Source organism: Bos indicus x Bos taurus, chromosome 14 (genome assembly GCF_003369695.1).
Source record: "Bos indicus x Bos taurus breed Angus x Brahman F1 hybrid chromosome 14, Bos_hybrid_MaternalHap_v2.0, whole genome shotgun sequence".
In the NCBI taxonomy this organism is placed as follows: Eukaryota; Metazoa; Chordata; class Mammalia; order Artiodactyla; family Bovidae; genus Bos; species Bos indicus x Bos taurus.
This window is the reverse complement of record NC_040089.1, coordinates 7,097,805-7,125,251: the sequence shown is the minus strand read 5'-3', so window position 1 is coordinate 7,125,251 and position 27,447 is coordinate 7,097,805. Positions and strand designations below refer to the sequence as shown.

The following is a 27,447-nucleotide window of genomic DNA, read 5'->3' as shown; positions in this document are numbered from 1 at the left end:
ACTGAGAGAAAATAGTTTCAAAGGACACATCTGGTAAAACAGGCCAAAGACCTCAACAGACACCCCACCAAGAGGATATACAAATGCCGAGTAAGCATGTGCAAAGACGTTCCATATCCTATGTCATCAGAGAAATCCAACTCAAAACAAGACACCATTGCACACCTACAGAATGGTTCAAATCTACAGCATGGACAACGCTAAGCGCCGGCGAGGACGTGGAGCCGTGGGAACTCTCGCTAATTCCGAACGGGATGCAAAGTGAGACAGCCGTTCCGGAAGACAGTTCGGCAGTTTCTCTCAAAACTAGAACACTCTTACCATAAGATTCAACGATTGCACTCCTTGCTTTTTACCCTAATGAGCTGAAAACTCGCGTCCACACAAAAACCTACACACGGATGAAGCAGCTTGATTCATAACCGCCAAAACTGAGAAGCAACCAAGATGTTCTCTGGTATGCGAATGGACAGATGGTGGTACATCTCAACAACGGACTGTTATTCAGCTCTAAGAAAAAATGAGCTCAAGCCTTGAAAAGAGGTATAAGAAACTTAAATGCATAATGACGAGAAAAAAAAAAGGCCAATGTGAAAAGGCTACATATTACATGATTCCAACTAGAAGACATTCTGAAAATGGTAGAATGATAGAGACAGTAAAGGGATCTGTGGTAGCCAGGGGGCAGAGGGAGAGAGGGGTGAGGAGGAGGAGCAGGGAGGAGTTTTAGGGGCGTGAAACTTCCCTGCATGATACTCTCATGAGATATACGCATCATTCCACATTTGTCCAAACCCCAAAAATGTGCAGCACCCAGACCAGGTCTTAACGTAAACTACGGACTCTGGGTGTTACTCCATGTGTCAATGCAGGTTCATCAACTGTAGTAAAGGCACTAAGATACAGGGTGTCAAAAGGAGGGGAGTTGTGCATGTGGGGGGACAGGGGGTATATGGGGAAATCTGTTACTTTCTGTTTAGCTTTGCAATGCATTTCAAACTGCTCTAAAAAGGTTTATCAAAAGAAAACACACACTATGTGCTGAGCACAGAGCTTAGCCTGTGAAAATGAGAGCCCAATAAATCTGAAAGACTTTGTTGCTGTGGTTTTTGTTTTGCTGGTGATGCAACTCAGACTCAGCTAACAGACCTTCTTACGGGCTAAGGCACACTGGGAATCCCCAAAGGGGCCTCTGAGTGACCATTCCTCTAAATTCCTTTATGGATTGCTACTACTGCAGAGTGTCTCCTGAGGCTGGGGTTCCTGAAGCACACTTAGGAAAAGCGTGCTGTTCTCTTGCTCAGTCGCTAAGTCGTTTCCAACTCTTTGCAACCCCATGGCCTGTAGCCCACCAGGCTCCTCTGTCCACGTAATTTCCAAGGCTAGAATACTGGAGTGGGTTGCCAGGCAATCTTCCCAAACCCAGGATTGAACCTGCATTTCCTGCACTGGCAGGGGCCACCTGGGAAGCCCAAGAAACATGTACTTGATATTCAAAACCAAAAATGAAATGGAAGACTTTCTGAACAACCAGTCTGGATGCACTTCCCACCAAGCATCTGGGTTCCAAGCAAGGCCTGCCATGCTCAGATGCCTAAGGGGTCCAGGCAGCTCCCATCAAACAGTCCTAGCTTTCTGCTCAGCTAATGCCATGGACTCCCGCCCAGGCTACATCACAGGCTCCAGGCTTGTCACTGCCCTCCAATGCCCTTGACCTTCTAGGTCACACCATCACTCCTAGCGCTTGCAGAAGAACTCATGCTCACATGCCCTTCTGAAAGACGCCCTGGGCACACGCCACACACATTCTGCAGGGGGCTGTCACCACCCACTACTGCTTGGGCATCATCAGAGCTGATGGAGGCATTCAGAAGGGCTTTGAAGGAGTTTACAGTGATCTCCCCTGAGCCCTTGCTATTTGATTTTTCCTTTTAATCTCTGATAGTCTGAAAGCAATTTATCTTAGAGCTTATCAGGGCCCCTCATTTCCTGATGCCTTTGAAGACTGTCAGAAGGACGTAGGCAGTGGGAAAGGTGCTGGGAGAAGGGTGCACTCTAAGGACTCATTTATTTCTTTTTCAAAACCTCAGTTCCCAACCAGAGATGAAAACCCAAACTGACACAGGAAACTTGAAAAGAAGAGTGGTTAAAAGAGTTCTTTGCAGAGGAGAGCGAGGGCTCCACGCCGTAATGACAGTATGAGAGCCCAGCCCCCAGAGTTTGTTTGCTCCGATGGAAATGCCTTCAAAGCACTACAGGGCTCTTTTAAAGAAGGGAGACAGTGGCCATGTGGTGCGGGGATAGGGGACAGGTGCTATGGGGGCAGCTCTGGGGGTGAAGCTCCCAGCCCAGCTCACAGAGATGAGTGAACCCCGCCCTGGCCTGCGCCTCGACCCCCAAAGCAAATGGGCTATTCTCAAGTCTGAAACTAGTGGTGGGTGGAAAATATCAAACCTGCCTTTCACTCGGCCACCGAGTGTATTACCTATCACATAAGCACATCTATAAAGTATCTGACAACAAGATAAAAAAAAATAAAGTGGGAGATTCCACTCTGAACAATTTCTCAGGAATAAAAAGCCCATGGTTTTAGCAGATGCTGACCTCAACGGACTCAACCTTTCCTCTACCCTTCTGGGGCCAGTGTTGGCTCAGGCATAGTGCTGGGCACAGAGCTGGGAGACTCTGACCCTGCCCTCACAGGGCTCATGGGAGGTGCGAGCACACAGAGGCCGCAAACTATCACGGGACAAGGAGAAAACAGCCATGTTCAGTAGTCATGTATGTATGTATGGATGTGACAGTTGGACCATAAAGAAGGCTGAACACCGAAGAATTCATGCTTTTGAACTGTGGTGCTGGAGAAGACTCTTGAGAGTCCCCTGGACAGCAAGAAGATTACACCAGTCAATCCTAAAGGAAATCAACCCTGAATATTCATTGGCAGGACTGATGCTAAAGCTGAAGTTCTAATACTTTGGCCACCTGATGCAAAGAGTGGTCTCACTGGAAAAGATCCTGATGCTGGGAAAGACTGAGGGCAGGAGCAACAGAGGATGAGATGGTTGGATGGCATCACTGACTCAACAGACACGAGTGTGAGCAAACTCCAGGAGAGACTGAAGGACAGGGAAGCCTGGTGTGCTATAGCCCAAGGGGTCACAAAGAATCAGATACAACCGAGCAACTGAAAAACAAATGGAGAAAGTATGACAAAGACCAGAAAACTGACACAACATTGTGGCTAAGTTAACAAGTTAGGAAAGAGCCAGAAACGTGTTCCAGCCTGGATTTCAATTTCCAGGCTCTTCCTGTCCACTTAGTCAGGCCATGACCCTCACTTCCAGTCCTCGGGCTTGCTTATCGGCAGTTGCTTTATACACAGAAAACTCTGCAGTCTGAGGTCCCTAGTGGACGAATCTCCAAACAGGGTGGCACAGAAACAGATGGTCTGTGATAACAGACTAAAAGACCATATACACTCTCAGCCATTGGAAAGGAAAAAGACTTGTGTGCAATTGCTTTAGTTCAATAACATTTTACTCTACTTCACAAAAAAAAAAAAAAGTAGCTCCCTCTACTTCTCTGTGCGTTGTTGGCAATATATTATTTTAGTCTACTTCCAGAAAGCAACAGGTGAAGTTTTATATATGTATCTTTAAAGACAAGTACAGGGGGAGCGGTCCTAAGATGGCGGAGGAATAGGACAGGGAGACCACTTTCTCCCCCACAAATTTATCAAAAGAACCTTTGAACTCTGAGTAAATTCCACAAAACAACATCTGAATGCTGGCAGAGGACATCAGGCACCCAGAAAAGCAGCCCATTGTCTTCAAAAGGAAGTAGGAAAAAATATAAAAGATAAAAAGAGAGACAAAAGAGGTAAGGACAGAGCTCCGTCCCAGGAAGGGAGTCTTAAAAAAGACAGAAGATTCCAAACACCAGGAAACACTCTCACTGGCGAGTTCGCGGCGAGCCTTGGAACCTCAGAGGGCAACATAACCGGGAGGAAAAATAAATAATTAAACCCCACAGATAAGTGCCCAAAGGTAACTTCCAGCAGAGAAGCAGCAAAGATGCCCGCATCCGCCACTAGCAAGCCGGGGCTGGGCAGGGAGGCACAGGCTGCATTGCTTAGAGTAAGGCCTGAGGGCAATCTGAGCGAACTCTCCTGGGATAGCAAACCAGACTGTGGGATAGCTACCCCATGTAAAGCTCTAACCTAAGACACCTCCAGGCCTGCTCACAGAACAAAGGACTGAACAGAGCTAGCCGGCTTCGGACCCGCCCATCCCCTCTGGAGACAGGCGGGCGAGAGCAGCCAAAGCCGGAAGAGGGCAATCGCGGCCCCAGAGAGGCATCATCTACCAAACTGCAAGCAGGCTTCGTGGCTAACCAAGACTTCTCGGGATTCTGGACGGGCGACATCCACCGGGAGGGTCGCAGCCAGAGATCAGCTCCCCAGGAGAGACACACGGCACACCTGAGAAGGTGCACCCATTGTACACCCAGAAAACCGAGCGGCAGGGACGGGGGAGGCGATAAGTCGCAGCAACCGCGCTCGGCAAGCACCTGGTCACCTGAGCTGCTCGGACCTGGGAAGGGCACAAAAACGCAGGCCCAACTGAGTCTGCACCTCTGAGGACTACCCGAGTGCCTGAGCCTGAGTGTCTTAGACCTGGGAAGTGCATACAACCCAGGGCCGGACTCAGACAATTCCCGGCAGAGCAACCTAGAGCCTGAGCAGTGTGGGCAGGGAGGCCCAGTGTGGTTGAGACACTGGGAGCCACGCCAGTGTTATTTGTGTGCAGCATCCCTCCCTCCCCACAGCACGACTGAACAAGTGAGCCTAAAAAAGTGTCCACCACCGCCCCCTTGTGTCAGGGCGGAAATTAGACACTGAGGAGACCAGCAAACAGAAGAAGCTAAACCAAAGGGAACTGCCTTGGAAGTGACAGGTGCAATAGATTAAAACCCTGTAGTTAGTACTGACTACATAGGAAGAGGCCTATAGATCTTAAGAAATATAAGTCGGAACAAGGAACTATCCGAAAATGAATTGACCCCACACTGTCCACAACAACACGTGAGAAAGTCCTAGATATATTTTTACTATTATCATTTTTTAAATTAAAAAAAAAAACTTTTTAATTTTTAAGTCCTCTATTACTCCTTTAATTTTCATTTTTATAACTTACTATTACTTTGCAAAAAAAGACCCTATTTTTTAAAGCAAACTTTATATATGTATATATTTTATAATTTTTGTGACTTTGTTTTTTTCTTTAATATTGTATTTTTGAGAATCCAGCCTCTACTCTATATTTTTAATCTCTGCTTTTGGGTATTTGTTATCAATTTTGTACCTTTAAGAACTCAATCTTCAGTACCCATTTTTACTTGGGAGCAAGATTACTGGCTTGATGCTCTCTCCCCCTTTGGACTCTCCTTTTTCTCCACCAGGTTGCCTCCATCTCCTCCCTCCCCTTTCTCTTCTCTACCCAACTCTGTGAATCTCTGTGTGTTCCAGACAGTGGAGAACACTTAGGGAACTGATTACTGTCTGGATCTGTCTCTCTCCTTTGGATTCCCCCTTTTATCCTCCTGGCCACCTCTGTCACCTTCCTCCCTCTTCTCTTCTCTGTGTAACTCCATGAACATCTCTGAGTGGTCCAGACTGTGGAGAGCACATAAGGAAGTGATTACTGGCTAGCTTGCACTCTCCCCTTTTGATTCCCTCTCTTCTCCTCCTGGTCACCTCTATCTCCCTCCTCCCTCTTCTCTTCTCCATGTAACTCTGTGAACCTCTCTGGGTCCCTCACTGTGGAGAAACTTTTCATCTTTAACCTAGATGTTTTATCATCGGTGCTGTATAGATGGAGAAGTCTTGAGGCTACTGTAAAAATAATACTGAAAACCAGAGGCAGGAGGCTTAAGTCCAAATCCTGAGAACACCAGAGAACTCCTGACTCCAGGGAACATTAATCGACAGGAGCTCATCAAACGCCTCCATACCTACACTGAAACCAAGCACCACCCAAGGGCCAACAAGTTCCAGAGCAAGACATACCACGCAAATTCTCCAGCAACACAGGAACACAGCCCTGAGCTTCAATATACAGGCTGCCCAAAGTCACTCCAAACCCACTGACATCTCATAACTCATTACTGGACACTTCATTGCACTCCAGAGAGAAGAAATCCAGGTCCACCCACCAGAACACCGACACAAGCTTCACTAAACAGGAAACCTTGACAAGCCACCCGTACAACCCCACCCACAGTGAGGAAACTCCACAATAAAGAGAACTCCACAAACTGCCAGAATATGGAAAGGCCACCCCAAACACAGCAATATAAACAAGATGAAGAGACAGAGGAATACCCAGCAGGTAAAGGAACAGGATAAATGCCCACCAAACCAAACAAAAGAGGAAGAGATAGGGAACCTACCTGATAAAGAATTCCAAATAATTATAGTGAAAATGATCCAAAATCTTGAAAACAAAAATGGAGTTACAGATAAATAACCTGGAGACAAGGATTGAGAAGATGCAAGACAGGTTTAACAAGGACCTAAAAGAAATAAAAAAGAGTCAATATATAATGAATAATACAATAAATGAGATCAAAAACACTCTGGAGGGAACGAACAGTAGAATAACGGAGGCAGAAGACAGGATAAGTGAGGTAGAAGATAGAATGGTAGAAATAAATGAAACAGAGAGGAAAAAAGAAAAATTAATTAAGAGAAATGAGGACAATCTCAGAGACCTCTGGGACAATGTTAAATGCCCCAACATTCGAATCATAGGAGTCCCAGAAGAAGAAGACAAAAAGAAAGACCATGAGAAAATACTTGAGGAGATAATAGTTGAAAACTTGCCTAAAATGGGGAAGGAAATAATCACCCAAGTGCAAGAAACCCAGAGAGTCCCAAACAGGATAAACCCAAGACGAAACACCCCAAGACACATATTAATCAAATTAACAAAGATCAACACAAAGAGAAAATATTAAAAGCAACAAGGGAAAAGCAACAAATAACACACAAGGGGATTCCCATAAGGAAAACACCTGATCTTTCAATAGAAACTCTTCAGGCCAGAAGGGAATGGCAAGACATACTTAAAGTGATCAAAGAAAATAACCTACAGCCCAGATTACTGTACCTAGCAAGGATCTCATTCAAATATGAAGGAGAAATCAAAAGCTTTATAGACAAGCAAAAGCTGAGAGAATTCAGCACCACCAAACCAGCTCTCCAACAAATGCTAAAGGATATTCTCTAGACAGGAAACACAGTAAGAGTGTATAAACTTGAACCCAAAACAATAAAGTAAATGGCAACGGACCATACTTATTAATAATTACCTTAAATGTAAATGGGTTGAATGCCCCAACCAAAAGACAAAGACTGGCTGAATGGACACAAAAACAAGACCCCTACATATGTTGTCTATAAGAGACCCACCCTGAAACAAGAGACACATACAGACTGAAAGTGAAGGGCTGGAAAAAGATATTCCATGCAAATAGAGACCAAAAGAAAGCAGGAGTAGCAATACTCATATCAGATAAAATAGACTTTAAAACAAAGGCTGTGAAAAGAGACAAAGAAGGACACTACATAATGATCAAAGGATCAATCTAAGAAGAAGATATAACAATTATAAATATATATGCACCCAACATAGGAGCACCGCAATATGGAAGACAAATGCTAACAAGTATGAAAGGGGAAATTAACAATAACACAATAATAGTGGGAGACTTTAATACCCCACTCATACCTATGGATAGATCAACTAAACAGAAAATTAACATGGAAACATAAACTTTAAATGATACAATAGACCAGTTAGACCTAATTGATATCTATAGGACATTTCACCCCAAAACAATGCATTTCACATTTTTCTCAAGCGCACACGGAACCTTCTCCAGGATAGATCACATCCTGGGCCATAAATCTAGCTTTGGTAAATTCAAAAAACTTCAAATCATTCCAGGCATCTTCTCTGACCACAATGCAGTAAGATTTTCTCAATTACAGGAGAAAAACTATTAAAAATTCCAACATACGGAGGCTGAAAAACACGCTGCTGAATAACCAACAAATCACAGAAGAAATCAAAAAAGAAATCAAAATATGCATAGAAATGAGTGAAAATGAAAACACAACAACCCAAAACCTGTGGGATACTGTAAAAGCAGTGCTAAGGGGAAAGTTCATAGCATATAGGCATACCTCAAGAAACAAGAAAAAAGTCAAATAAATAGCCTAACTCTACACCTAAAGCAATTAGAAAAGGAAGAAATGAAGAACCCCAGGGTTAGTAGAAGGAAAGAAATCTTAAAAATTAGGGCAGAAATAAATGCAAAAGAAACAAAAGAGACCATAGCAAAAATCAACAAAGCCAAAAGCTGGTTCTTTGAGAAGATAAATAAAATTGACAAACCATTAGCCAGACTCATCAAGAAATAAAGGGAGAAAAATTAAATCAATAAAATTAGAAATGAAAATGGAGAGATCACAACAGACAACACAGAAATACAAAGGATCACAAGAGACTACTATCAGCAATTAATATGCCAATAAAATGGACAACTTGGAAGAAATGGACAAATTCTTACAAAAGCACAACTTTCCAAAACTGAATCAGAAAGAAATAGAAAATCTTAACAGACCCATCACAAGCACAGAAATTGAAACTGTGATCAGAAATCTTCCAGCAAACAAAAGCCCAGGACCAGATGGCTTCACAGCTGAATTCTACCAAAAATTCAGAGAAGAGCTAACACCTATCCTACTCAAACTCTTCCAGAAAGTTGCAGAGGAAGGTAAATTTCCAAACTCATTCTATGAGGCCACCATCACCCTACTACCAAAACCTGACAAATATGCCACAAAAAAAGAAAACTACAGGCCAATATCACTGATGAACATAGATGCAAAAATCCTTAACAAAATTCTAGCAATCAGAATCCAACAACACATTAAAAAGATCATACATCATGACCATATGGACTTTATCCCAGGGATGCAAGGATTCTTCAATATCCACAAATCAATCAATGTAATGCAGCACATAAACAAATTGAAAAATAAAAGCCATATGATTATCTCAATAGATGCAGAGAAAGCCTTTGACAAAATTCAACATCCATTTATGATAAAAACCCTCCAGAAGGCAGGAACAGAAGGAACATACCTCAACATAATAAAAGCTATATATGACAAACCCACAGCAAACATTATCCTCAATGGTGAAAAACTGAAAGCATTTCCCCTAAAGTCAGGAGCAAGACAAGGGTGCCCACTCTCACCACTACTATTCAACATAGTTTTGGAAATTTTGGCCACAGCAATTAGAGCAGAAAAAGAAATAAAAGGAATCCAAATTGGAAAAGAAGGAAAATTCTCACTATTTGCAGATGACATGATCCTCTACATAGAAAACCCTAAAGACTCCACCAGAAAATTACCAGAGCTAATCAATGAATATAGTAAAGTTTCAGGATATAAAATCAACACACAGAAATCCCTTGCATTCCTATACACTAATAATGAGAAAATAAGGAAACAATTCCATTCACCATTGCAACGAAGAGAATAAAATACTTGGAATATATCCACCTAAAGAAACAAAAGACCTATATATAGAAAACTATAAAACACTGGTGAAAGAAATCAGAGGACACTAATAGATGGAGAAATATACCATGTTCATGGATCCGAAGAATCAACATAGTGAAAATGAGTATACTACCCAAAGCAATCTATAGATTCAATGCAATCCCTATCAAGCTATCAACAGTATTTTTCACAGACCTAGAACAAATAATTTCACAATTTGTATGGAAATACAAAAAAACTCGAATAGCCAAAGCAATCTTGAGAAAGAAGAATGGAACTGGAGGAATCAACCTGCCTGACTTCAGGCTCTACTACAAAGCCACAGTCATCAAGACAGTATGGTACTGGCACAAAGACAGAAATATAGATCAATGGAACAAAATAGAAAGCCCAGAGATAAACCCATGCACCTATGGACACCTTTTCTTTGACAAAGGAGGCAAGAATATACAATGGAGAAAAAACAATCTCTTTAACAAGTGGTGCTGCGAAAACTGGCCAACCACTTGTAAAAGAATGAAACTAGAACACTTTCTAACACCATACACAAAAATAAACTCAAAATGGATTAATAATCTAAATGTAAGACCAGAAACTATAAAACTACTAGAGGAGAACATAGGCAAAACACTCTCCGACATAAATCACAGCAGGATCCTCATGACCCACCTCCCAGAACATTGGAAATAAAAGCAAAAATAAACAAATGGGACCTAATTAAAATTAAAAGCTTCTGCGCAACAAAGGAAACTATAAGCAAGGTGAAAAGACAGCCTTCAGAATGGGAGAAAATAATAGCAAATGAAGCAACTGACAAAGAATTAATCTCAAAAATATACAAGCAACTCCTGCAGCTCAATTCCAGAAAAATAAACAACCCAATCCAAAAATGGGCCAAAGAACTAAACAGACATTTCTCCAAAGAAGACATATAGATAGCTAACAAACACATGAAAAGATGCTCAACATCACTCATTACCAGAGAAATGCAAATCAAAACCACAATGAGGTACCATTTCACGCCAGTTAGAATGGCTGCTATCCAAAAGTCTGCAAGCAATAAATGCTGGAGAGGGAGAAAAGGGAACCCTCTTACACTATTGGTGGGAATGCAAACTAGTACAGCCACTATGGAAAACAGTGTGGAGATTCCTTAAAAAACTGGAAATAGAACTGCCATATGACCCAGCAATCCCCCTGCTGGGCATACACACCAAGGAAACCAGAATTGAAAGACACGTGTACCCCAATGTTCATTACAGCACTGTTTATAATAGCCAGGACACGGAAGCAACCTAGATGTCCATCACCAGACAAATGGATAAGAAAGCTGTGGTACATATACACAATGGAGTATTACCCAGCCATTAAAAACAATACATTTGAATCAGTTCTAATGAGGTGAATGAAACTGGAGCCTATTATACAGAGTGAAGTAAGTCAGAAATAAAAATAACAATACAGTATAATAACGCATATATATGGAATTTAGAAAGGTGGTAACGATAACCCTGTATGCGAGACAGCAAAAGAGACATAGATGTATAGGACGGTCTTTTGGACTCTGTGGGAAAGGGCAAGGGTGGGATGATTTGGGAGAATGGCATTGAAACATGTACATTATCATATGTGGAATGAATCGCCAGTCCAGGTTCGATTCATGATACAGGATGCTCGGGGCTGGTGCACTGGGATGACCCAGAGGGATGGGATGGGGAGGGAGGTGGGAGGGGGGTTCAGGATGGGGAACACATGTATACCCATGGCGGATTCATGTCAATGTATGGCAAAACCAATACAATGTTGTAAAGTAATTATCCTCCAATTAAAATAAATAAATTTATATTAAAAAATAATAATAAATAAGGACAAGTACAGACTAGGCACTTCTCCAAGACAGGCACTGATTTTAAATGTTTGCTGAAAGGCCACTATGCCCTGGATGGAAGCAGTAGCACCACCACTGTTACTACGGCTTCTCCTGCTACCACCAGTAACAAGAAGGAAGAACTAGTGTAGACTGCCTCCCCCCACGCCTGGACTTGTGCTGGGTCCCTCACAAATGTCCCCACGGAAACCCTGGAGGCCGGGACTGTCACTCCACTTTTACAGACAAGGGGTCAGAGACGTTAGATAGTGAGACCACACCACTTACAAGTGAAGGAGTCAGGATGCAAGACCAGAATGAGTCCGCTCCTCCCAGGTGAAGGCTTGTAACAGTCATGGTGCCCTGAACATCGGGTGCCTGCAAGGGCTCCTGTGAAGGCACACAAGCCAGGAAGAACAAAGGGGAAGAGACTGATATATCCTGACTATCCACTGGAAGCTTGACTTCCTGCTACTTCACATGTCTGTGTCGGGATGAACCTGATTTAAAAATAGGTTCCCAGGTCCCCCTCACAAATTATGGTGGAGGTATGAGCCAGGAATATCATTCATAACAATTACCCCTGAGTATTGCTGATTCAGAATGTCATAAATTACATCATCGGGGTTAATGACTTGCAAACTCATCTAATGGGACCTACAAAGGAGGTCACCCTTTTGACATTACCACGAAGAACATACGTGCACACACACTGGCATATAAACACACTGAAACATGGAACTAAAGGTCTCAGAAAACAATACCTATTACCTTGTTATGGGTAAAGAGTGCTGATTAAATTCTACTTCATTCTATTTCATTTTTAAAATACACTACATTCAAAAAACTAAGATCATGGCATCCAGTCCCATCACTTCATGGCAAATAGATGGGGAAACAATGGAAACAGTGACATTTTGGGGGGCTCCAAAATCCTTGCAGATGGTGACTGCAGCCATGAAATTAAAAGACGTTTACTCCTTGGAAGAAAAGCTATGACCAACCTAGACAGCATATTAAAAAGCAGAGATGTTACTTTGCCAACAATGATCTGTCTAGTCAAAGCTATGGTTTTTCCAGTGATCATGTATGGGTATAAAAGTCAGACTATAAAGAAAGCTGAGCACCAAAGAATTTATGTTTTTGAACTGTGGTGTTGGAGAAGACTCTTGAGAGTCCCTTGGACTGCAAGATCAAACCAGTCCATCCTAAAGGAAATGAATCCTGAATGTTCATTGGAAGGACTGATGCTGAAGCTGAAGCTCCAATACTTTGGCCACCTGGTGCGAAGAACTGACTCATTTGAAAAGACCTGATGCTGGGAAAGATTGAAGGCGGGCCGAGAAGGGGACAACAAAGGATGAGATGGTTGGATGGTATCACCGACACAATGGACATGAGTTTGAACAAGCTCCAGAGTTGGTGATGGACAGAGAAGCCTGGCATGCTGCAGTCCATGGGGTCACAAAGAGATGGACATGATTGATCTGAACTGAGTTGTAATCCACTGAACTAACTTCACAATCCTCTAATGGATCATGACCTGGGGGCTGAAAAAACACTGACCTGGGTGTTCCACATTTATTTTCTAGCTTAATCTTCACTATCCTGAGAAGTCAAAGAAAGTACCATACCTCCATTTTACAGAGGAGAATACTAAGGGTCAGTGATGCTAAGCAATTTGCCCAAGATCACAGAGGTGGCTATGGGGTCTGAACATTAACATGCTAGAACCAAACTTGGTTTTCTCAAGTTTCCCTTTCACAGCATTTGCCCAGTGCTGTTAAAAAAACAATGGGTTCAGAAATGTCATTGACTAACTTCCTTGACCAGGCCCCCATGTTTCCTTGATGGCAATACATCCTTGACTCTGAGTCACGCTGCCTGATCACTGATGGGAGGGAGGAGATGGAGGGAAGCAGCTACAGGGAAGTGCCTGTACAAGCACTGAGCCAAGTTCTTTATTCAGAGCGATCCATTTAACGGCCCGATAATCCAAGAGACCTACGTACAGATACAAAGACATACGTATGTGTACATGTATATTTTGCATATAGAGGTGTGTGTGATACACGTGTGCACACGTGAGTGGGTGTGCATAATGCATGTGTGGGTATGTCTGTGCATATACTGTGTGTATAAAAAGTCAATATGCTTTTTAATACATATTTCACAGAAGGCTACTGAGTCTCAGAGAGGACAAGCAATTTGTCCAGTGTCATACAGCCTGTGTGATTACTGGAGACAATATCTGAATCCAGTTATCCAACCTCAAAGCATGTGCTCTTTATACCCACTAAACCCAAAACACCCTGACTTTCCCTTGGTAATGCACTTCCCGAGTGTTAGTGATTTCAGGCCAGGAAATGGAGGTGTCAGATCAAGCTTCTGAAGCCTTGTTCTGCGCAGAGAAAGGAACGCGGTCAGAGCAGAAGCACGCCTAGGACAGGTGCGCCTCCTTTACCACTTGAAGAGTCTCGAATCACGCTCTCAGGGTAGAGGAGCATATGGCAAAATAAACACTCACTCACTGTGTCACAGGATCACTCACCGGAGAATCAGACAACTTTTACCACCATGAGACTATTTAACAGCACCTTGAATTAACATATCACTTTAAAAAAAATGCTTTACAGACATTCTTTCGCAGGGTCTCCAAGGAATAACGCGATAATATCATCAGTGATCTTCAATGTTGACTGCGCTCTTACTATGACTCAAACAGTGTGTCTAGCGCTCGGCAGGCATCATCTAACTTAACCTCTCAACAGTTTTTAGTGGTGGCTATTAGTATTATTGGCCCTGTTATTAACGGTCCTTTAAACCGTCATTTAAGAGAGCGGTTCCCCAACCATTTGGGGACCAGGGATGGGTTTCATGGAAAACAAAGTTTCCACGGACAGGAGCTGAGGAGGGGATGGTCTCGGGATGGTCCAAGCATATCATGTTTACTATGCCACCGCTACTCTGACAGGAGGTGGAGCTCAGGCGGTCATGTGAGCGAGGGGGAGCGGCTGGAAGCACAGATGAAGCTTGGCTCCCTGGCCCGCCTCTCGCCTCCTGCTGTGCAGCCCAGTTCCTAACAGGCCATGGACTGCTACAGGTCCATGGCCTGGGGGCGTGGGGGGAGGGGGACCCCTGATTTAAGAAACCTTTGCTTTATTTCTGTTCTGTAGATCTTTCTTCTATAGGCTTTCTCTGATGCTGAAAAATCTGCAGAGGAAGCCAATGTTTTCAATGGGATCATCTTCCCAACAGACGCGAGGCTCTCCCTGTGAGAAGAGCCCTGGGGTGAAGGAAGGCCTCTGTTAGCATGAAGGGCCTGTGTCGTGAGAAGGGCCTCTCCGTTCTCTGGGGTGGATGCTCACACACCGGGCTCCCGAAGGAGCAGGGGCACCTCCGTGCACATCGCCGAGAGCAAGCGGGGAGCACCCAGGGGAGATGGGGCTGCCACTAGGGCGGGCTACTTACCAGCTCAGTGTGGACTTTAAGATGTGCCTGCAGCTTATATTTATCTGGAGTCGAGTAGTCACAGCCGTCAGTGGGACACTTCAGCAAGATGTTACTGTGTTTCTGAATTACATGGCGTTTAAGGCAGTTTTTGGTGATGGAAGAATAGTGACACTGGGAGCAATAATACAGATGTTCCCGGGTGTGGGTGCGGACATGCATGTCAAAATGCACTTGGTACCAAAAAAGTTTGCCTAAAAAAATATTTTCACATGAGAACAAGGAAGTTTCTTTTATCCTGAATTTGATCTTTTTTTTAATTAGTATTAGTATTATTTTATTTTTTAAGAACTATCTTCCTTTCCCTTTCGTGCTTGTCCGGGTCACCCTTCACACTTTGCACCACATCTCTGTCTGGAAATGACTTTTCAAAGGTGGCAGGTGGCAAAAATTAAGGGTGCTGCTACTCCTTCTGCATGACATCAGTGCTGGGAGGAGTAAAGGAGCGCTTACCGAGGACCAGTTATGGTACCACGTATGTTTACGCACATGGGTGACATCACCAGGCTCTAAGCTCCGCGGGCACCTGGGCCATCTCCCATGGGTCCTGCCCGCTCTCAGGAGACCCCAAGGCCAGGCTTCCACCGCGAGCTGCGAGGGATGCACTCAGCGTCTCCCTACAAAGAGCTGCAGTCACTCCCGTTAACATCTCTCTGCCCACCTAGGCAACGGCCACAACTTACTAAAGCTGGACTTTTAAACTTCTCATGCGACAGAAGAAAGGTACCTCTTGGCTAAAGCTCAGGCGGGGGCCATAGGATAAACCTCCGCCTCGCAGGCCTGGCCAAGCCAGCGGGTTTGGCTGTCCCAGCATCCTAGCTGCCTTCACAGACTTCACAGGCTACTGCACCATGGTGGCGCCATTGCTATCTACCCAGGACGGCGAGCTCACTTAGAAGGTGTTCTTTGCAAAGAGACACGAGCTCAACTCAAACAGGAGGTGGACCCGCAGCCAGGTGGCCGGATGGGCTGCGGGGAAGACAGCCCCCAGCCTCGTGCCCGGCCCCACCCCTTACCACAGTATTCACACTCCAGGTCCCCGTACACCTTCCGGATCCTCTCACACAGGCCGGTGTTCATCCGCCTCTTCTGCAAACTGTCCAGGATCTTCATGAAGGCAGTGAGACCGGCCCGGTGCTCGGGGGCGGGCGTGCAAGAGGCAGGCTGGCACAGGGCCGCCTCCCTCCCACCAGCTCCCGGGGGAGGGTCTGAGGCCTGAGCTGGGTTGGACCTGAGGCCTCTGCTGGGATCTGGGCCATCGCATGAGAAGGCTGCCACTTTCTGCCCCTCGGCTGGAGGGCTCTTGGCGCCCGGAGCCTCGGAGTTTGCTTCAATGCCTTTGGCCTTGGACAGCAGAGGTGCCACGTCCTGGCCCTGAATTGGGGCAGCGCCTCCCTGCTGGGTGTCACCGGTCTTCTCGGGAGTAGCAGCGGGAGCCTCAGCTGTGGGGGGATCGCTCTTCATCAAGAACTCACTGGAAAGCCCCGCGTGCGGACGGAGGTCCGGGGACATGGCGGAGGCTGCCAGCTCACTGGGTGGAGGGGCCGGGGCGGTGCCATTGGGCTGGGCAGCGGCCAAGCACACCGGCGAGGCGGGCACCTCCGCAGGGGCCCTGGGCTCCACTGCGGGCCGTGCCTGTCCGGGGCTGGCTGCCTCCTTGGGCACGTTTACCCCCTGGAACACGAACTCCTCTTCTGCCAGTTGCAGCTGCCCACCCAGGGCCTCCTGCTGGATGTCCCCGCCGGGCTCCAGGAGGCAGAAGCTTTGGTTGATGGAGCTGGTGAAGACGAGAGTCTCCTGGGCGGCCCCGTGAGCCTCCTTGATGTGCGCACGCAGGCGGATGGAGCTGACGAACTTCTTGGGGCACAGGGCGCACACGTACACGAACGGGTGCTTCCGGACGTGCAGCTCCAGCGCCTGGTACTTGGTGGCGCCATGGCCACAGAGCTCGCAGGCGAAGGGCCACTTATCACCGTGGACCAGCATGTGACGGTCGCGGTCCAGCTCGTTCTTGAACTTGCGCTCACAGATGTGGCAGTCGTAGAGCAGCTGCCGTTTGCCCTCCCTCGTCATCAGGCACAGCTCATCCAGGGCCTCCTGCACCGGCTTATCCTGCGGGTCGTGCGCGTCGCGGATATGCTTGATGAGGTTCTTGACGTCCGAGTACTTCTTCTTGCAGAAGCGGCAGTGCTGCTTGATCTTCTTGTGCACGCGCTCCACGTGCACCTTGAGGTGGCCCTTGCTCAGGCAGGTGAAGGAGCAGCAGTCGCACGCGAACTTCTCGCCCGTGTGCTTGCGCAGGTGCACGTTGAGGTTGGCCTTGATGGCGCTGGCGTAGCTGCACTGGGAGCACTTGTAGGGCTTCTCCTTGGTGTGGATCCGCAGGTGGGCCTGCAGTGAGTGCTTGAACTTGAAGACCTTGTTGCAGTACTCACAGGTGAAGATCTTGAGCTGGGTGGGCCCGAGCCTGGGAACAGAGGGCAGCACGGTTATGGGTGGAGACCCTGCACCTTCCCCATGCCTCCCACCCACCTTCCTTCTAGGTGCCAAAACACCCAAGGCTTAAAGGTGAGCTAGTGGACACTGTGGCTGAGGATGGGGGAGGCATTCATTCATCAACAAGCAAGGCTGGACGATCTGCAATCCACAAATGATAGTCACCAAAGGGCTGCACCTTGTACCAGGGACAGGAGTTGACTGGTGAGCCCAGGGGGTGGGTGAGGCTTTTTCTCCTCCAAACTGCTGCCTCAGGACTCTGCCCAGGTTCTCCAGGCAGATCCTCAGAAATACCAACGATCATTTAGTCCTGTTAATCAGACACCATTAAGCTGTACCCACGGTTAACTGTATGGCTTCCCTGGTGGCTCAGTGGTAAAGAACCCGTCTGCCAGTGCAGGTGACACAGGTTTGATCCTTGGGTTGGGAAGATCCCCTGGAGGAGGGCACTGGCAACCCCCTCCAGTGTTCTTGCCTGGAGAATCCCATGGACAGAGGAGCCTGGCGGGCTACATATAGGGTCGCAAAGAGTAGGACAGGACTGCAGCAACTTAGAAAACTGGCATTGTAACTGTCAAGTCTATTTATGGAACTAACCATACGACTATGTTAGACCAACACAGGTTCCTCTATGTTTTAAACAGAAAATATTTAAACAGACTGCAGCCTGTAAACACCAGAGGGTACCAGTCTCCTGCTGTAAATAAGACATTCAGATCTGAAAGTAGGTACTATGCCTGCATGCTAAACCCAAGGCAAATTTAAGGAAGCAAATCTGGATATTTCTCAAAGGACAGAGATATCCAGAAGGTGATCATTTTACTTAGTGGAAGAAACTCTGGGTTCATAGTGTTAATTAAATAAACAAATCACGGGCATTTCCTTCTCTAAATGCAAGGTCTAAATGGTCTTAGGAGAATCTCTGGCTCTGATTTCTTTCGATTATTACACGGATGCCTGGTCAGGCCCTCAGTGCTGGCCCTCACCAAGGGGGATGAGTCAGAAGAAGTGGCCAGGCCACCCGTGCTGGGCTCCCAAGTGTGAGCCTGCGTCTGTGGGTTGACTTGCTGAGCTGTGATGTCGTGTGATTCCTATCACATTATCTCACCCCAAATGTCCCCTTATTCAGTTCAAGAGGCACTCTCACACACTGCTTGCAAGCATTCAAGCAGAGTTTTAAAAGATCAGACCCCTTGATCCAATTATCCACTGGACTCTATCTGCTAGGAATCTATCAACAGAAAGAATACAAAATGCGAGTGAAGGTGCTCACTGTGCCATTTTTCACAATAGTTAGGAGTGGAAAGCTGCTTGAAGGCTCCAACATAGGGAACTAATTTGCACATTTTTTTCACTCATTCTTTCATTCATTTGAAAAAGTGTCCCAGGCACTGGGGACACAATGGGGACAAAAACAAACACGCGCCACGCTCTCTCGGAGCCCACCTTCTAGAGGAAGCACTGGCCAGTCTGATAACCATACAAATGAGCAAACAGGACCAGCTCCCTGCTGTGGTGGAGAAAGACAGGATGCTCTGGGAGCCCAGGCCAAGGAGGACCGAGCTGTCCAGGGGACAGGGCAGGCCGCCCTGAGATGGGACATTTGAGCAGGCAGCTGAAGTATAAACAGGAATTAACCAAGTCCGGGTATGGGAGGCGGAAGGGTGGCATCCAGAAAGAGGAAGATGTCGGGAGAGGTCAGGGAAACAAAGCATCCTGGAGGTACAGTGGTTAAGACTCCGGGCGTCCACTGCAGGAGGCAAGGGTTCCATCACGGGCTGGGAAACTAAGATCTCAAATGCCACATGATGCAGCTTCAAAAAAAAAAAGACCCAGGAACAGACTTTCAGACACAAGTGGTGGGGAGGAAGGAGAGGGTGAGAGGAATAGAGAGAGTGGCATGGACGCGTATCCACTATTATATGTAAAACAGATGGTCAGCGGAATTTGCTGTATGACTCAGGGAGCTCAAACCAGGGCCCTGTAACAACCTAGAGGGGTGGGAAAGTGTGGGAGGTGGGAGGGGTGTGCAAGAGGGAGGGGACATATGTATACCTATGACTAATTCACGTTGATGTATAAGTAAGTGTTAGTCGCTCAGTCGTGTCCAACTCTGCCACCCCACGAACTGTAGCCCTCCAGTCTTCTCTGTCTGTGTGATTCTCCAAGCAAGAATACTGGAGTGGGTTGCCATTCCCTTCTCCAGAGGATCTTCCTGACCCAGGGATTGAACCCAGGTTTCCTACATTTCAGGCAGTTTCTTTACCGTTTGAGCTACAGGGAAGTCCTATGTGGGTGTATGGCAGAAACCAAAGCAATATTCTAAAGCAATTATCCTTCTATTAAAAATAAATAAAAAAATTTTTAAAAGGACCCAGATGGCTGGAGCAGATGCTGGAGCACAGAGAACCAGAGGGAGACATGGCCTTATAGGCTTAGTTCTCCTAACAACAATGTGAAGCCTTAAAAGCTACAACCAAATGGGCATTTTTATAAAAAGTGCACTGGCTACAGTGTGGAGAGCTGAGTAGGGGTCACAGGATAGCCTCATGATATTACCGCATGTCACTACAAGGCACAGTTTGCGAATAATTTGAGTAACAAAGGAAAGTAAATATAATGTGGGTAAGTATTAAAAGCAGGATACAAAATTGCATATAAAATATTATAAACTCAGTTTTATAAAATATATGGGCTGAAAAAAGACTGAAAGGAAATACATTAAAAATATTAACGGTGGTTATCTTAGGGGAGTGAGGTTACGACTGATTTTTTTTCCTTACAGTTTTCCTGACTTTCATCATATAAAAAGCCTCTTTCATAACTATTTTATAATTTAGATTATAAAATATTAATAGAATGCTTGACAACAGGAATACAGCCTCCATCTACTGATTAAATATTGAGTACATTTACCTGTAACCAGATAAGCATGGAGTTTTGAAACTCTCCCCAACAGACTTTTGAAATATTATGAAGAGTCTACAAATCAAGCTGTGTTGAGACAAGGGTGGTCTTCAAAATTAATTGTATCTCAGTTTTGCCACAGGAGTCCATATTTTTACAACTTCACTGATACATTCAGTTGCTCACATTTGCAAGAAGAGAGGACTGAGGCTAGAAATTAATAAGACACCCCAGATAACACAACGTTATAATTTAACAAGACCACTTTGCAAAGATGTGATCATTTAATCCCACCACTAAACTGAGTCAGGTTCTATTAGACAGTCTCATGTATGGTGCTGAGAGGCTCAGAGGCAAAATCACTTGTGTCCAGTCCCAGCAGAGCAGAAGCCTCCAGTCTGTCCTAATCTTCCTCCCCGCCCCACCCCCACAGTGCCTGGAACATAGCAGGTGTCTGAGCTGTTGAACTGAAGTCCAGTAGAAGGATCTAGGGGCTTCCCAGGAGGCTCAGTGGTCACGAATCCGCCTGCCAATGCAGGAGACGCCAGTTTGATCCCTGGGTTGGGACAATCCCCTGGAGAAGCGCATGGCAACCCTCACCAGTATTCTTGCCTGAAGAATCCCATAGACAGAGGAGTGCTACAGGCCATGGGGTCACAGAGAGTCAAACACAACTGAAGCGACTGAGCACACGCAGAAGGGTCTAGAACCAACCCAGGACTGGCACTAAGTCTCACACTCTCATCCAGAATGCCTTCTTTCCCCTTTTCAGGAAACAGGGAACCCCCTGTCTGGCATCTTCTTTGTCTTTCCTCTCAACCTGGAAAATGTGTGCAGAGCTCGGGCGATGGGAGTTTGCTGATCCACGTCAGCAGGTACGTACCATGGCCAAGACTGTGACCACAGGGAAGGTGTAGGGGTCAGGCATCAGTTCACCCAGTGTGTCTGGAGGGCAGTTTTCAACATAGGTTAAAGTCCTAACACTCATATCCTTTAAGACAGCAATTTCAGGGACCTTCCCAGTGATCCAGTGGCTAAGACTTCAGGTGGTTATCTTAGAATGCAGGGGGCCGGGGTTTGATCCCTGGTCAGGTAACTAGATCCCACATGTAGCAACTAAGACCAGCTGCAGTCAAATAAATATCTTTTTCAAAAAAAGACAGCAATGTCAATTCTAGCAATTCATCCCAGAAGAAGTCCTGAAGAAGTACTGAAAGGAGGAGGGACCAAAGCCTTGAGCACAGCATTGCCTGCCAAGCAAAAACTGACTCTGGTAAACTAGAGAATCCACACAACAGCAAACGCACTTTAAAAACATTATTTTCTGAAAAGGAAAAGTTAAACATGGTAAGTTTAAAAAAAAATAGGTTGATAACAGTGCCTTTGGTGTTTTGTGTTAGGAAAAAAGTAACAAAAAAGTAAGTAAGTAAGTGAAGTGAAGTCGTTCAGTCACGTCTGACTCTTTGTGACCCCGTGGACTGTAGCCCACCAGGTTTCTCGGTCCATGGAATTTTCCAGGCAAGAGTACTGGAGTGGGTTGCCATTTCCTTCTCCAGGGGATCTTTCCAACCCAGGGATCAAACCCGGGTCTCCCACATTGTAGGCAGATGCTTTACCCTCTGAGCCACCAGGGAAGCATTGTGAAAAAATTATGGTGGCCTGTGAACCAAGCTGTCTGTAGAGGTAACCTCAACCAGAAGAGGCGAGATGGTTACAGCAGCTGTGCGTTATAAAGACTCTAGAAGTTTCTACAGGACGCTTGTGTTACTTACGAAACTAAGGGGGAAATAAAGATCTCCTTTTCCATTATAAATTGTGCAGCTATGAAAACCAGTAGGCTTACTAAGTAAGGCCTTGTTCACACCACTTTTTATTCAGGTGAAGCATACGTTTGCCTTGAGTAAAATGCTCCACCTTCATTAAGCCAACTGGCGCTGAGTTTCCCAAGCCAGCTGGTCTGCCTCGCATCCCACAGAGGCTGCTTGGGCTCAGCCAGCACACCACGAGGCCATCATGGAGGGGCTGGTTCTTAGGTTCAAGTCAAGAAACCAGAACGCCTTACCTATAGCTTAGCCAGCAGAGTCCTGGTAAGTGCACATTCTACTCTCCCACCCTCTGAGGTGGGGGCTGGGGTCACACACAACAGAAGGTGCTTTACCTGCTGGACTTCATGGGCTGCTCGTAGGCTGTCTGCTGGATGGCGTACTCCTGGTACCCTCTCCGGGGTGCCAGGTCAGCTGCTGTGGCCTCGGGGTCTGTGGCTCCTGTTTCCGGGGGCCCGGCCTCCACTGGAACAATCTTGGTAGCGCCTGAGAGAGAGGCACAAGTCGGTGAGAAAGAAAGAGGCACCTCGAGGTCCCTGATTCCCACCCCCACCCCAGTGCAGGGAGCACAGCCTGGGAAGCGTGTTTCTTCACTGCGTGGCACCCGTGCAGGGGCTAGTGCTCCTTCAGCTCACACATCTAACTTGTGTGTGTGTTGGGGTGTGTGTGTGTGTGTGTGTGTGTTTCGGGGGAGTTATCCAATAATCTATCAAAACCTTCTTGTGAGATACATGTTCACTTGATCTCTTTATTAAAAGGGCTTCCCTAGTGGCTTAGTTGGTAAAGAATCTGCCTGCAGTGCAGGAGACCTGGGTTCGCTCCCTGAGTCGGGAAGATCTCCTGGTGAAGGAAATGGCAACCCACTCCAGTATTCTTGTCTACAGAATCCCATGGACACAGGAACCAGGCAGGCTACAGTCCATGGGATCACAAAGAGTCGGACGAGACTGTGCAACTTTCTATTTTCTTTATTGAAAAACCAAAACACAAGACAGATACACATATACATATATGCCTCCCTGCAAGATTTCATACAGCTCCTCATGTGTTAAACTCTGAGTAAACATCAAACAGCTTCAAGACAGAAAGCAGCAGTGGACTCAACGGTGGGCAGTAATCTCTGCTGTCCGGGGTCAGGTCCCAAACAGGACATCAGCCTCCCACCCTCCGGGCCCCTGCGTCCACCCTGTGAAGTGAACGGTCTGAAGCGGAAAACTCAGAGGTCACCTTTACTTGTTCAAGTCTACGATGTGAAACCATCAAAGACGGTTCATAGAAGTGTGTGTGCACATGAATAGTAAAGCAAATTCATTATATTTTTCACCCTCCACTTACAGAAATCTCAAACACTACCATCCTTTTTTAAGAAATCATTATAGAAACTTTCTCTCAAGATGGCTAACACAGGAACCTCTCTCCTGGGGTTTTCATTTCCCCGAATAACACTTGTCTAAAGGACGGTGAAACCACTTCATGTCGCATAATCTTATGTGGCTTTTTTCTCTACTAAGCACCTCACCCTATAGTGAAGTACTGGGTTGGCCAAAAAGCTCGTTCGGGGTTTTCTGTGACACGTTACGGGATATAAAATATAAATATTTTATGTATATAATATAAAGAGGTATTTATTTAGCGTTTTCATTTTGCATAGTCAGTTACCATTAGCATTGAGAACAGATGCTTTAAAAGGCTCTCAGTTCAGTTCAGTTGCTCAGTTGTGGCCTACTCTTTGCGACCCCAGGGACTGCAGCACTGCAGGCTCTGCTGCTGCTGCTGCTGCTGCTGCTAAGTCGTTTCAGTCGTGTCCGACTCTGTGTGACGCCACAGACGGCAGCTCACTGCCATCCCTGGGATTCTCCAGGCAAGAAGACTGGAGTGGGTTGCCATTTCCCTCTCCAATGCATGAAAGTGAAAAGTGAAAGTGAAGTCGCTCAGTCGTGTCCGATCCTCAGCGACCCCATGGACTGCAGCCTACCAGGCTCCTCCATCCATGGGATTTTCCAGGCAAGAGTACTGGAGTGGGGTGCCATTGCCTTCTCCGATGCCAGGCTCTAGCTGACCTCAAAATCCTAAACTTGATTTTTTAAAATTTTATCTGACAGCTGTCACCCCAAACGCATGGCGGGGGCGGAAACATTATTATACTTTAGCATCTACTATCCTAAACTGTTCTTTGTCTAAGGTATCTTTTCCTGGAAGAGGCCTTTTTAAAAGGGGGTAATATATCCACTGGCTATTTTATGTGAAAAGAAAAGGAGATAGAAATCTCTAGTATTATAAAATAAATAATGAACCTACTAAAAAAATGCAAAAAAAAAAAGAATTTCAAAGAAGTTATGGGGAGGGTTTTGGCACCCTCTGCTGTGAGTAGTCTTATACTCCAGCCCGGGCAGGAAGAAGGAGCAAAGACATCCCGGAGAGGGTCTTGGGGGACCTGGGGGGCCCCAAGGAAAGAACCGCTATCCAGGCCCACTGCTCCTTTTAGCAGCCGCTCACATGCGAACACAGGTCACGGCCGCACAGGCTGTGGGCAGCGGCAGTGGGAGCAGCCCTCGCACCCTGACCTCTGGACACGGTGATCCACCATGGCCCAGGGCCACGGATGATCAGCCACAGCCCCAGGTCACCAGGTAACTCCACGGAGAGCGCCGCAGTGATCACAACCCCCGCCAGACGTTCCTGCCACCCCCTCCCGCCGCCATGCGCACCTGGAATCGCCTCGTGTGCTGTTAACACCACGCTGATAATGGGCTTCTTGGCCCCAGACATCTGCGGGGCCTCCTTTCCCGAGCAGACCTTCTGGATTTTCTCCGCTCTCTGCGCCCGCGGCCTCTTTGGGGCCTTTTCTCGATCGTCTTCCTTATACTTCTTCTCCAGTTCAAGGTCAGATTCGTTACCTAAGAAGCAAATACCAGGATGTATAAAATACCCTTTTTATACCAGTGATGGAGTCGGGGAGCGCGCGGAACCCTTTTTATGGGCTGACAGTAAAGGGGATACACCTGTGTGGTAGAAACACTGGTCCCTGGACTTCCCGGGGGTTCAGTGGATAGGAATCTGCCTGCCCAGTGCAGGAGGCACAGGTTCCATCCCTGGCCGGGGAAGATTCCACAGGCCTCGGGGCAACTAAGCCCGTGCACCATACCTGAGCCTGCACACCTGGAACCTGTGAGAAGCCGCGCACTGCAGCTGAAGAGTAGCCCCGGTCTCCACAACTAGAGAAAGGGCACAAGCAATGAAGGCCCAGCGCAGCCAAGAAATGCAGTTATAAAAGAACGCTGGTCCCCAGAGAAGTGGACACTGTGTCACTTCGGGGTCACTCCGCCTCCTCAGTCTCGCCTTTGACTCAGTAAACACCGTTCCCCCGGCACAGGCCCCCACGTGGGCACTGAGCGCCCGCTGTGGACACAGCAGGCACAGGCCCTCACCTTGCTCTCAGGAAGCCCACCGGACCTCAGAGTCATCAGCCAACAACACTGCGGGGAAGACACGGTGGTCTTCTTTAGACAGCCTAAGAAGAAGGCATTCACATGCTCAGCATCCAGTTTCTAGGTGCCTTCCGTGTGCCAGGCGTGGTGGACGCCAAGGCTGACGGGGCACAGACCCAGAGCCCACCCTCGAAAGCCCTGCCGTCTGGTGGGAGAGACGGACAGGGCAGTCTGCTGCGCGCCCACTGAAGCAAGAAGGGGTCTCGGATGACCGAGGGGAGGGACAGAAGATTCTACCCGAGGGGTCAGACAAGCCACTCTGGGCGGGCAGCCCTTCAGCCAGTGTAAACAGCAAGCATTTGTGAAGCTGTGGTCGGGGCTGCAGGAACAGGGGCGGAGGAGGTGTGGGGGGCGGAGGGCACAGGAGACGGTGGTGTGGGTAGCAGTGGTGGGCTCGGTGCTAAGGAAGGGGCGTGAAGACGAGGAAGAACGCTTAGCTGGGTACCCTGTGGGGCAAACTTGAAGAAGCCGGCAGGGAGGAACAGAACCAGGGGAGGGAGTGAAATCCAGGGCCTCGAATGCCCACAGGACGCGGGGAGCCGTCCTTTGATGAGCGGGGTGGGGGGTGAACTCCAATGCCGGTGGAGACCACACAGGAGCGTGAGTGAGTGAGGCTGGCTGGGGGGACGGTGGGGACACAGCACAGCCCCAGCCCCAGTCAGGGCCGGATCACAGGACACACACACGCCACGGTGTCAACGTATCAACAGGGGGACTCCCCACACTGCTCTGCTGTCATCTGTCGAGAGGCCTCATCCACGCTGTGACCTCTGGGAGCTTGGGGCTGTGTCTTCTTTTTACTGAGCCTGAGGACCTAACTTTACAACACACACCTGCTCTGCTCATGAAGCAATGGACCGATGGGTAGAGATCAGCAACAGACTTTGCCAGAGGAAGAAACGTCTAGCAGTTGGAGCCACCCAGGCCTCCCAGGTGGCTCAGTAGATAAAGAATCCACCCACGGTGCAGCAGACGCAGGAGACCCGGGTTCGATCCCTGGGTCGGGAAGATCCCCCGGACGAGGGCATGGCAACACACTCCAGTATTCTTGCCTGGAGAATCCCCACGGACAGAGGAGCCTGGCGGGCTACAGTCCATGGGGTCACAAAGGGTGGGACACAACTGAAGTGACTGAGCACGCACACAAGCCAAGCCATCCCAACGAGGGAAGGGTGGCTTCAGAGACGCATTTCTCAGGAGGGTTTCGAGGGGCTTCACACAGCAATCGTGATGCCCTGGGAAAAACTGAACCACACAGCAGCGGGCGGGGTGGGGCGTCCAATCAGACAAGCCCTGCATCTCTCAATTCTGAGACCCTTCCGACAGGGTAGTGGAGCTGCAGGAGAAAGAGGGTGGAGGGTCAGGGAGACCCGACCCTGCTGGAACCCGAGACAAGTTAACCCGCAGGCTCTGTGGCCACGCTCACTTGTATCTGTAGGACGCCTCCTGCGTGTGGCGCAGAAACGCCAGGTCCACCTTGGGCCTGACTCCACGCCCACCTCTCCAGTTCCTCTGCCTGTTTGCTCGTGATGACCCTTTCCTCCATCTGATGAAGTACTCATGTCAAGTACGGCTCTTCTGAAACAGAATTTCTCTATCACCAAGTTCAACAATGATCCTCTCGTACTTAATAAAACATTCTCTTTGCAAGCTTTTTTTTCCCCTTTGTTCTCCTATTTCCAATTTTTCTCAAGGTCCATCTTCAAACAAAACATC

The 27,447-nt window shown here is 47.2% G+C and overlaps 1 protein-coding gene across 3 annotated transcripts in view; it reads right to left on the bottom strand.

Moving 5' to 3' along the window:
* Positions 1–27,447, bottom strand: part of ZFAT (zinc finger and AT-hook domain containing) — a 161,603-nt gene that overhangs the window by 79,072 nt on the left and 55,084 nt on the right. For 2 of the 3 annotated variants that reach the window (XM_027560780.1, XM_027560779.1), the window contains exons 4-7: positions 24,952–25,140; positions 22,579–22,729; positions 16,034–17,484; positions 14,979–15,211 (exon numbers count right to left, since the gene is read on the bottom strand). In XM_027560780.1, the coding sequence (XP_027416581.1) occupies positions 14,979–15,211; positions 16,034–17,484; positions 22,579–22,729; positions 24,952–25,140 (2,024 nt within the window). Of the gene's footprint in view, positions 1–11,795; positions 11,898–14,978; positions 15,212–16,033; positions 17,485–22,578; positions 22,730–24,951; positions 25,141–27,447 lie in introns of all 3 variants that reach the window. The other variant, XM_027560778.1, reaches the window with a different exon arrangement.